This window comes from Mandrillus leucophaeus, unplaced genomic scaffold (genome assembly GCF_000951045.1).
Source record: "Mandrillus leucophaeus isolate KB7577 unplaced genomic scaffold, Mleu.le_1.0 Scaffold167, whole genome shotgun sequence".
In the NCBI taxonomy this organism is placed as follows: Eukaryota; Metazoa; Chordata; class Mammalia; order Primates; family Cercopithecidae; genus Mandrillus; species Mandrillus leucophaeus.
In genome coordinates this window covers 3,651,766-3,664,134 of record NW_012101665.1, presented here as the reverse complement: position 1 = coordinate 3,664,134, position 12,369 = coordinate 3,651,766, and the positions used below count along the sequence as shown (strand labels likewise).

The following is a 12,369-nucleotide window of genomic DNA, read 5'->3' as shown; positions in this document are numbered from 1 at the left end:
GGCCCGATCTCAGCTCACTGCAAGCTCCGCCTCCCGGGTTTACGCCATTCTCCTGCCTCAGCCTTCCGAGCAGCTGGGACTACAGGCGCCCGCCGCCACGCCCGGCTAATTTTTTACATTTTTTAAAGTAGAGACGGGGTTTCACCGTGTTAGCCAGGATGGTCTCGATCTCCTGACCTCGTGATCCGCCCACCTCGGCCTCCCAAAGTGTGGGGATTACAGGTGTGAGCCACCACGCTCGGCCTAATTAACTATTTTTAATACTCCTCCCCCATGGTCAAAACATCCCTGTTTGGAGGATAAATTATATAATCATTCTGCATATAACACGCTCCATAAAATAGGCCCTGGTTGCCTTTTCAGCTAATTCTTCTCTTCTCCTTCCCTTGCACCGTCACGGAACTGATCATAAGTCCCCACACGAGTCTTGCCTTCTGGTTGGACTGACTTCCTTTTCCATCCTGTGTCTGGATCACCGCACTGTTGCCTTCAGGATGTGGCATAAATGCCAACTCCTTGGAAAGCTTCCTCTGATTCCTCAGGGTTGGGTTGGAGCCCTCCCCTGGCTCTTATGGAGCCATATATTTCTGGTCAAAGCACTTTGCATCGTGCATTCTAACACCAGATTGCACTCCGGGTGAAGGCGGCGTTTGGCACAGAGGTGGTCGTTTAGATTCTTTCTGTCTTTATTTGTTGCATGGATGAATGAGGACACATTTTCCCCCTATATATTGAAACTGATTAAAGATACATTTCATTCTGCAGTCTGGGGAGGATCTTAAGGAGTTCTGCACATGCTACACTTTAGTTTCTTCTATGGCACAAGAAACAAGGCCTTTGGAATAGGGTCACTATTGGAAAGGTAAGAAAAATGATGAACATACTCTGACAACTTAGACTAAACCAAGTCTGACCTTAACCTTACCAGGGTGGCCACTGTTGTCACCCCTGCCACTACCCAGCTCTCATGGCAGAGCTTTGGTTGCATTTTGGTGCCTACTGGCTGCTCTGTGACACACCTCTGTGCACACAGTGGCCCTGGCTCTGACCTACACCCTAACGATCTTCACCCCAAGTCTCCTCAACACCTTAGGGGGCCAATCTCACCTCCAGTCCATTTAACTCAAAACCCTGTCCCTGCCCCATCTCTTGTTTGAGCATCTGAAACAGAAAAGTCCAAAAGTGCTAGTAAGACAGCTTTAAAATAAGATGGAGTCCCTGAGAGGACTGATGATGGAGATTAGTGGTGCTGATGAATACCTTTTTGTCTTTCTTATAAAATATACTAACACGCTTTCGAATTCATATCACTGAAATTCCCTTTTCCATACTCTTTCATTCATATACATGTCCTGCATTTGGTATTATCTTTACCAATGACTCCACCACTTATTGGGGCTTGGCCTCTGCCAAGGTCTGTTCTAAGCATGCCAACCGGGGAGGCTGGGATTTGAACTCAAACTAGTCAGGGGCTCCAGCGGCCACCCCCATGACCACAGTGTTGTATGGCACTAACACACAGCTGTGTCACCCATGGCCACCTTTGGCACACACTGTCACTATGGGGGAGATGAATCAAAATAAGCAAAAGCAATGTGGTTAGAGCGTGGCTGCTGAGGGTGGAGCTCAGTGTGGTCTAACAGCTCAGAGGCTTGAAGCAAAGGATCAGGAAGCAGCCCTGCCAGAGGAAGGCCGCCAAGAACTGACCGTCTGCCCTACCAAGCCACGGGACACATGGCCATGGCTGCCAGGAGCTCCTCTTGGCCCTCAAAGGGCAGTAGCATCAGCTTTCATACGCAGTGGGAAAAATAAACACCCCATCAACCTGCTGATTTTCTATATTTTGCAACACACTTAGAAGATGTTGCTTTCAAATCAGCCACAAATTATTTCCTGAGTCATGAGTGCCACCTTCTAAGCTGTGCTCTCCCTCTGAGCTTGTCCTAACTGGAAAATGACCAGGGTGAGTATGCAAAGCATTTCAGCTGCCCCTCCTGCCTCATGCACAGGGAACAGCAAAAGGAAGAGAAGAGAAAAGATAGAAAAGAAAAGAAAAGAAAAGAAAAGAAAGAAATTGAACAGCAACAGAAAAAAAAAAAAAACTTGCTTTATAAAAATCCTCTAAATAAGTCTGAAGATTAATTTTTGAAAATCCACCAAAAAGAAGGCAGTTTATAAACATTTATTTAGTTCATCTTGTACAGGATACATTTTTAAAAATGCTCTGTTGAATTTTCAAATTTCAAATTCTTCAGATCTGGTTCTTATCATTTCTCTCAGTCTTTTGTAATCAAATTTCACGATAAAAATCTTTTTTTTTTAAATTAGTTTTCTAAAACTATCAAAATCTGAAATAATTAAGGCACTGAAGCCTCCTAAGTGGCTCCATCAATGGAGGGCTTTGAGCTGTTGGACCCCGTTGGAAGACAGTACTTTTCCTGGCATTTCTGTACATACTTGTTTTGCATCTGTTCTCATTCAATCCAATAAGATATAAGGAGCAGGTAAGGCCACATCAAACACTGCATTTGGGTGTTTAGTGAATTCCCAGGTGTGACTAGGCAGATATTTTCCATGTCAAGATTTCCTGCCTGCCACTTGGATATCCACTGAAAGATGGCTTGCCTTGTGGACTATGAAATGGCAAAGTCTGAAAATGCCAGTTATTTTGAGTTATAAAGTATCCTTAGATCTGGTCTCTGGTAAGGAGCTTACAAGGGGAAAAAAGCAACAGGTAACACCATGTTGCCCCTGCACATATGCTTTCAACAACTAAAGTTGCTAAGATTATGTGAAAATGACCTCAGAAACAATTGATTATCTGGCCCATTGAGTGGTGGTGGCAGGGATCAGGGAAGGGGAGGGTCCCAGATGCTTGTCATTTACACCCAAAGAGCAGTTAAACATTCTTCCTTTCAAAGTTGGCCAGGGGTAACTTCATGGAGAATGACTCTCTGACTCATCCCTGACCAGTCTTATGTCTTAAATAATCTGTGAACACCCTTTTATCTCTTTCACGACACTAGACTGAAAATCCCTTAGCTATAAATTGAGTGTCTCGTAAAATAACTGTAAAGTCAATATTTAGAGATAAGTCCATTTATAATATTACACTTTGGAAATGTCTTAATGTGACCAGTGGGAGGCAGGCAAGATCGCCCTAGTGTGCGGGATATTACCTCATCAGCCCATGCCCCAGGGAGACCAGCTCAAGGGTGGGGTCTTCTGCTCTGTCTTATGTGTGCTGGGAGTGACACAGGGTTGGTGTGGGGCAGACTGAGGACAGTTAAGATAAAGAACAAGAGAAAATAGAAAAAAGAAGACATACATAAATGGCTATAACATATCCCCAAAAGTCCAGCTTCTTTTGTTTTCATCTGCCCCATCGCCTTTCCTGTTGTCATTTGGCTTCTTGTTGGACGAATGACCTGTTCTCTAAAGGGAAGCCTCTGAGACCATAGCTCTGGAGGTTAGAGGGGCCGAATAGGGTGCCAGGAACAGAAATATTCTTTGGTATATTAATTTTAAAGATATAAATACAGATGAAGAAGATTAATATAGATAAAGAAGATATTAATATAGATGGCACCATTGAAGCTCACACTTCTTTGATGGATGTTTTTCTCCCAAGTGGATCCATTAACTAGGGTACTGGTAACGTCCGTGCCTCAGTTTCGCATCAGCAGAGGCGGTAAGGACAGTGCCCAGCTGCTTCAGATGGAAGACCTGCCTGAGGTCTGTGCTCAGAGTAGAAAATTAGCAATGGTGAATACTGCCAGGTGACCAAGTGACATGGCCACCAGGAGTGTGTGTCCCCCCTCAGGAGCACAGTGAGGGATGGATGAGGGTTGGAGGGGGATAAAAATGACAGGGCTGAGGGTTGTTTATGGAATGTTTGTGTGTTGTCTCCGTGCTATGTTGAGACTATTGAGTGTCTTTATTTATTTATTTTTAGAGACAGGGTCTCTCTCTGTTCCTCAGGCTGGAGGTCAGTGTCACTATCATAGCTCACTGCACCCTCAACCTCCTGGGCTCAAGCGATCCTCCTGCCTCAGCTTCTCAAGTAGCTGAGTAGCTGGGACTACAGGTGTGCATCACTACACCTGCCTAGTCCAAAAAATTATTTTGTCTCACTTTGTTGCCCAAGCTAATCTCAAACTCCTGGACTCAAGCGATCCTCCCACTTGGCCTCCCATAGTGCTAGGATTACAGGCGTGAGCCACTGTGTGTGTCCCTTTACTATTGTCTTGACTCCCGGTACTCTGTCCCCAACTCCCAGCACCTTCTCTTTATTCACCACCTCTCTGCAGAGCTTTCGGAATCTTGTGGCTGCTGCTTTTCACCACCAAAGTTAATGAATGAACATCAACAAGGAAATTCCTTGTTTCCTCCAACTTTGGCCTTAGAATGCTCTTAAAATTCTCATTAGTCCTTTTGTGCCTTTGATGCTATATTTAATAAAAATCTCTAACCCATTTTCGTGAAGCTCCCCCACCAAATCAATGTGTAAGTACCACAAAGAAAATAAACTTCCCCTCCCCTCTCTCGGGGCTCCCAAAGGCCATTCTGTTTTTTTTTTTTTTCCTTCACATGATTTCATGCTTAAAAGCATCATCCAACAAGCAAACAAGCATGGGAGTGAGTAAATGCTCTGGGACATCTTGATGGGACAGTAAGCTGATTTAAAAGCAAAATGATAGATCTGTGATCAATGACAAAACGTGGTGGAGAATGCTGTTAGAACAAGCATGCACCCACAGCTGTGCTCTGTGCAACACGGTAAGAAACAGAAATTAGTGGAAATGACTGGATCATGCAATTATTGGGGAAGAAGCTGCCGAGAAGAATAAAAAAGTGTGAATACCTGTGTAGGTCATAGCTTCCTCCATCTTTATTTCCTGATATAGGAAAATACAAGAGTAATTTCTGTTAGCTTTAGAACTTATAAAACCATTCACTATATAGTTTTCCATGCACAACATCTAAATCCTAGAAAGAAACACATGGTGTTAAATACAGACAGTGTTAAAGCCCAACAGAGATTTCCTATTAGGTTCAAAATGAGGATTGAAAGCTATAAATGAAAAGATTTAAAATAAAAAAGAGTTCATATGAAAAAAATGGGTGGGTGTTAAAGGGAGGAGAGCCCACTTAAAAGCAGTGGGAAAGGTACTTCCAAAAGTCCATGTAATTCTCAGGAAAAGTTAAATTTTGGTTGTTTTTAGACAAAACATTGGAAAAAAAAACGGGCTAATAATCATCTCCCATAGGAACAGTCTGGAAGGTGGAGAGGACGGCTTAAAGTGAAACAGCGTAACTGGCTCCACCCAGTGTATCATTTCACCATTAAGGGACTCGATCAGATTTCACTAAGTAGAGTTGTTATGTCACCACCAATAAAAGTCCTGTGTTCTTTTGGGGAGAAATATCTGGGTATGGTATTTCTAGTGCCTCTAATGGTTGGTTAAGATTCCTAGTCTTTGCAGGCTCTTTCCTTTCTTTCTTTCTTTCTATCTTTCTCTTTCTTTCTTTCTTTCTTTCTTTCTTTCTTTCTTTCTTTCTTTCTTTCTTTCTTTCTTTCTTTCTTTTCTTTCTTCTTTCTTTCCTTTCTTTCTTTCTCTTTTTTTTTTTGGTCAGATTTGCGGAAAAGGTCAACAGATAAGCAGGATATTTGAAAAGATTTGAGCTGAGTGGGGTCAGTGACCAAAAGACCTATTTTGTAAGTCCAGTCTGCTCTTGACTGACAACTGATTCCACTAAGTGTTAACTGCGAGGTGTTGATTGAAAACTGAGGATTTATATTTTCTTAGGGGACTCCCAGAACTCAAAAGCCTTTGTGACCCTACAGTGGCGGAGATGACAGGTGGTGCTGTTGATCATTCTGGGATGGGAATTCCTACCCCCTTCAAGGCATGTGACCCAGAAAGCTGCCCATTTTACTGCTGATGACACTGGCTCTGCACCAGACCCACAGAGAAAACCCAGCGGCACCACAAAAAGCTCCTGCAAACTGCACCCAAATGCCTGGGAGTTCAGCTCTTCACCCTTCTGGAGCCGGCATGCCATGCCAAGGTCCATGCCCTTGCCGGTTTTAAGTCTTTCTCCTTCCTTGTATGGAGAGCTGGTATTTACATTTCTGCAGAAATCATGAGGAAGAAATGAGTATTTTCATTAACCAAGAAAGAGCTGGGGTGGACACTGAAAAGAACTGCATCTCCATGAAACAAAGGAGAAATAAGCCAGTTTAACACACAGAGCAGGGAAGGAACATATGGCTGATTCCATTCAGACCCTCTTATATTTTTAGATCCCAAGTTAATGAACTGCTCCAATATCTCTAGTTTCAGATGAAAAATATTGGCAAAAGAAATCTAATTCAGTGTCATAGGCAGGAATCCAACTAGGGGAACTCCAAACTGGGATAGCAGAAATAGAGCATTGTGTCTTTCCATCAAAGTTCTCTTAAAAAAAGAGAATATCCTGGTTTACTTAGAGTATATCTTCAGACTGTTGATGGCAATAACAAACAAATCCCCAATGCTTTCATCTCATCTTCCAACAGATGCTTCTATCAGGAATCAAGGTTTACTAATAGAATAGACCTGTGGGAGATATTGGAAGGAAATGTTCACCAAATCTTTTGGTGGATTAAGTTTTTCATTAGTATACCCAGAGCTAAACTTAGAGATCAAATTGTATTTAGAATTGCCTGGAAAGTGTCTCCTCTAAATATCTTGAACTTTATATTTCTGTGCAATTAAATGTTTCCAAGGCAGAAAGCTTAGTAACACAAAGAATTTTCCAGGTAAAATAGAAAAAATACTATTTTTTTTTCCTTACCAATATCGAGATTCTTAGGTCTTGGGTTGCACTGCTTATATCCTTGACAGCTTCTGAGCTCCATTAATTGTACGTGTAGCTGATTCAAAACGCCTCGTTCTACCGTGTGCACTGTATTTGTGAGCTGTGAATAGAGACAGGACAATCTATTTAAGCTTATGTCTGGTTATCCTATTTTCAACAACCTTCATAAAATGAACATATATTGTCTTACCTGATAAGGATCTGTATTCATATCAAAATACTCCAAAAAGCCAGTAGCAAACTCACAGAAAAGAAAATTATGCGTCTCATTAACTGTACGCAAACACCAGTAGGTGTTATTGTTAGAACTCGTGCAAGCACAGAAAGATCCCACTGTTGGGTAAAAAAGAAAAACACAACAAAACAAAAAGAGTGAAAAACCTTAGGCAGAGGCAGGCTTGCCATTCCAGTGTTCCCTTATCCTTACACTTTAAAGTTCACAATTTCTTTCTTATAAATACTGTGGTTTCATGTTAAGAATAATAATACCTTTCCCCCCGCCATGTAAATTTGCTGTGAAACTAGGTGAAAATGGGGAAAAAGATAGTGATCTCTTATAGGCTGAAGACTAAAGTAAAATTTCAGGCATATTAGTTTATCCTCCCCTTAGCTCTGTTATGCAGTGGTTTCCAAAGAGGGGTGAGTGGGGGAAGTATGAGAAGAAAAATATCAGAATTTCTATTTATTCTCTTTTTTAAAAAGAAAAATGGTTATTTAATAAAGATATGGAACTACTACCCTCACTTGTTATATATGGCAGATGGCCACGTGTCACCAATGAAGCATGAAAAGATGGGATTTTGCAACAAAGAAGGATTTAGAGAAGCCTTGAGCCCAGCCTGGAGGATTTGGGATGGTCTCTGCAACACTCTAACCTGAGCTAGGCTGTGACCACAAACATCTTTTATACTACATAGCCCCCTGGTTAACTTGTAGAAGGTATGCAGAAGAGATGTCCCATTTATAATCAACTCACCCACTCTTCTGTTTACAAAAGGGCACATCTTCCAAATTTGCTGATCTTTCTTGAATTTCAGAAATGTGCTGCCTAACAAATATATTTTTTTAAGAGATAGGGTCTCTCTCTGTTATCCAGGCTGGACTAGAACTCCTGGGCTCAAGTGATCCTCAGCTTCCCAAGTAGCTGGGACTACAGGCATGCGCCACTGCGTCTGGCCCAGCAAAAATTTTTTTAAAACAACTATTAGGTTGGTGCAAACATAATTATGGTTTTTGCATTGTTGAAATTTGCTGTTTGATATTGGAATGCATTCTTAAATAAATGTGGTTGTATTAATCATTTTAATGGGCATTTCTTGCTTTCTTTTTTTTTTTCGCTAATAACGTATTACTTGCTCTTTATGTTTATTTTAGACTATGGAAATGGTGTTAGACAAAAACTAAATTCCAGTGATTTTCTTATTCGAGTTCAAAATGGATTGTAAAGCAGCGGAGACAACTTGCAACATTAACAAAGCATTTGGCCCAGGAACTGCTAACAAACGTAAAGTGAAGTGGTGGTTCAACAAGTTTTGCAAAGGACATGAAAGCCTTGAAGACGAGGAGCGTAGTGGTGGACCATTGGAAGCTGACAACGACCTTGAGAGCAATCATCGAAGCTGATCCTCTTACGGCTACATGAGAAGTTGCGGAAGAACTCAATGTCGACCCTTCTATGGTCATTTGGCATTTGAAGCCAATCAGAAAGGTGAAAAAGCTCGATAAGTGGGTGCCTTATGAGCTGAGGGGAAAATAAAAAATATCGTCGTTTTGAAGTATTGTCTTCTCTTATTCTATGCAACAACAACGAACCATTTCTCAATCAGACCGTGATGTGCGACGAACAGCTCAGTGGCTGGACCAAGAAGAAGCTCCAAAGCACTTCCCAAAGTCAAATTCACACCAAAAAAGGTCATGGTCACTGTTGGGTGGTCTGCTGCTGGTCTGATCCACTACAGCTTTCTGAATCCTGGCCAAACCAGTACATCTGAAAAGTATGTTCAGCAAATCAATGAGATGCATCAAAAACTGCAATGTCTGCAGCCGGCACTGGTCAACAGAAAGGGCCCAATTATTCTCCACGACAATGCCTGACTGTGGCACGACCAATGTTGCAAAAGTTGAACGAATTGGGCTACGAAGTTTTGTCTTATCTGCCATATTCACCTGACCTCTTGCCAACTGACTACCACTTCTTGAAGCATCTTGACAACTTTTTGTGGGGAAAACTCTTCCACAACCAAAAGAATGTAGAAAATGCTTTCCAAGAGTTCATTGAATCCTGAAGCATGAATTTTTATGCTACAGGAATAAACGAGCTTATTTCTTACGGCAAAAATGTGTTGAGTGTAATGCTTCCTATTTTGGTTGATAAAGATGTGTTTGAGCCCAGATATGAGTCCGAAACTGCAATTACTTTTGCACCAACCTAATAGGATAGGTACACGTGATGAGCATTCCTTGTGCACTATGTACTTTGCATGTACTATAACTCATTTAATCCTCAAAGCCACTTCTTGAGACAGAGGTTATTATTATCATCCTCATTTTAACAGATGAAAAAACCCTAGGCACAGAGACGTTAAGTAATTTGTCCAAGGTCACACGGCTGACAACTGGTAGCACTGGGATCTGGCTACAGAGTTTACTTTTTTTTTTTGAGACAGTGTCTCTTTTGCCCAAGCTTGAGTGCAGTGGCATGATTAAGGCTCACTGCAGCTTTGACCTCCCAGTCTCAAGTGATCCTGTCACCTCAGCCTCCTCTGTTGCTGGGACTACAGGTATGCACCATCACACCTGGCTAGTATTTTATTTTTTGTAGAGATGGGTCTTGGCATGTTGCCTAGGCTGGTCTTGAACTCCTACACACAAGCGATCTGCCTGCCTCGGTCTCTCAAAGTGTTGGGCTTACAGGCATGAGCCACCACGCCCGGCCAAGAGTTTACTCTTAATTACTAGACTCTGCTGTCCTATGCAGTATCAGACACACTAAATCTGTCCCCTTAGGCTAAAAGAGATGTTTTAAACAATGAATCAGAAATGATTTTAAAAAATTATTTTAATAGACTATTTTTTAGAGCAGTTTTGAGTGAAAACTACAGAGCATTCTCATATAACCCCAGTCCTCACAGATACATAACTTCTCCCACCATAGACATCCCTCACCAGGGTGGCACACTTGTTACCATCAATGAGCCTATATTGACACATCATTGCTACTCAAAGTTCATAGTTTACACTTGGGTTCACTCTTGGTGTTGTGCATCCTGTGGGTTTGGACAATGCATGATGACATTTATCTGCCATTGTTGTATCACACAGAGTAGTTTCACTGCTCTAAAAATCCTGTGTTCTGCCTATTCACCCCTCTCTCCCTCCAGGAACGATTTTTTTTTTAAGTTGATTAGCTAATTTAAATATTTTTACACGGTGGGGTGCGGTGGCTCACGCCTGTAATCCCAGCACTTTGAGATGCTGCAGTGGGCAGATCACCTGAGGTCGGGAGTTCGAGACCATCCTGGCCAACATGGCGAAACCCCGTCTCTACTAAAAATACAAAAATTAGCCGGGTGTGGTGGCGGGCGTCTGTAATCCCAGCTACTCGGGAGACTGAGGCAGGAGAATTGCTTGAACCCAGGAGACGGAGATTGCAGCGAGCCGAGATCACGCCATTGCACTCCAGCCTGGGAGACAAGAGTGAAACTCTGTCTCAAAAAGAAAAAAAAAATTTTTTTTTTACACATTATGTTCTCCAACTTAAAACTTACATTCTCTCTCTCTCTCTCTCTCTTTTGCTTTTTGTCCTTTGAGATAGGGTCTCACTCTGTCACCCAGTGGTGTGATCTGCAGCCTCCTCCACCGGGGCTCAAGTGACCCTCTCACCTCAGCCTCCCAAGTAGCTGGGACTACAGGCAAGCCCGGCTGATTTTCATATTTTTTTGTAGAGATAGGGTTTCACCATGTTGTCCAGGCTGGTCTTGAACTCCTGGGCTCAAGTGATCCACCTGCCTCAGCTTCCCAAAGTGCTGGGATTACAGGTGTGAGCCACCGTGCCCAGCCAACTTTTACGCTCTTAAGCTTTTCATATCCTTTCTGATCTTTTATTTAATGCAAACAGTCTTTGTAATAGACATGCACCTTTTAAATAAAATGTTACCTCATTTATAATAACTTATGACAATAATTCTAGGAATGTCACCTAATAAAAACCATCTATTCTAGAGAACTTCTAAATTATATTAAAACATTAAAAAGCCTTAATACTTCAGATTTGATATCAACAAATCAGATAACAAACTACATATGCTTATTTCAAAGAAAGACCTAAAGCTTATAGGAAATGACCTGAAAGAGTAGCTGTGGGGAAAAAATCCTAAATTGAATTGAATGAACCAGATTAGATAAAATATAGGCAAAGAAACGATAATATCTTAAAAATGGATGATTGAAAATGCTTTCATCATTATATGACTTTTCATTAAAAGATCTCTAAATATGTTATTTATAACATATTGTTTATAGGTGAACATTTATCTCACATCTACATACATTAAAAACCATGGAATCCAAATTTTCTAATCTGTGTAGAAATCTTCCAAATTAACAGTTGAAAAGGGTTTTAAACTTGTTTCATGAAATATACAAATACAATACCTTTGTATTTGCAAGAATAATTGATCAATCTCAGGGAGAATAGACATTTAATAGTGTAATTTCAGTAGAGATGACTACTTAGTTAATGGTGGCATTAAAAATTAACTAACGTAGATGACAGATTGATGGGTGCAGCAAACCACCATGGCATGTGCATTCCTATGTAACAAAACTGCACGTTCTGCACATAGACCCCAGAATTTAAAATATAATAAAAATAAAATTAATAAAATAAATAAATAAATGAATGTCCTGGCCAGGCGCGCGGTGGCTCACATCTGTAAGCCAGCACTTTGGGAGGCCAAGGAGGGTGGATCACCTGAAGTTAGGTGATCTTAGGTGATGTCAGCCTGGCCAACATGGTGAGACCCCATCTCTACTAAAAATACAAAAAAATTAGGCGGGCGTGGTGGTGGCTGCCTGTAATCTCAGCTACTCGGGAGGCTGAGGCAAGAGAATCACTTGAACCCAAGAGACAGAGGTTGCAGCGAGCTGAGAACGCACCATTGCACTCCAGCCTTGGCAACAAGAGCGAAACTCTGTCTTAAAAAAAAAAAAAAAGAAAGAAAGAAAGAAAAAAAAAATGTCCTGATTGACTCAGCATGACATGAAGCATATCTATGGAAGCAGAAAATCTTTCTGAGTCACCTTTCATATGAAAGCAATTAGGATTCCACATCAAACATAAACTGAATGTCTCACTGCATTGTGAAGTGGGACACTGAGATTTGTTTTCCTTAAGCATTCTTTAATAAGTGAGAACAAACGTTTTGGGACCTCCAAAGAATATGAAATCTATTTTTAAAAACTATTTTTTAATCTTTATCTCAAACTTTAAATTTCTATTTTGTG

At 41.3% G+C, this 12,369-nt stretch overlaps 1 protein-coding gene across 2 annotated transcripts in view; it reads right to left on the bottom strand.

The window, feature by feature from the left end:
* SULF1 (sulfatase 1) overlaps positions 1-12,369 on the bottom strand; it is a 226,228-nt gene that overhangs the window by 31,807 nt on the left and 182,052 nt on the right. For both annotated transcript variants that reach the window (XM_011976497.1, XM_011976496.1), the window contains exons 19-21: positions 7,055-7,197; positions 6,841-6,964; positions 4,865-4,898 (exon numbers count right to left, since the gene is read on the bottom strand). In XM_011976497.1, the coding sequence (XP_011831887.1) occupies positions 4,865-4,898; positions 6,841-6,964; positions 7,055-7,197 (301 nt within the window). The remainder of the gene's footprint in view (positions 1-4,864; positions 4,899-6,840; positions 6,965-7,054; positions 7,198-12,369) is intronic.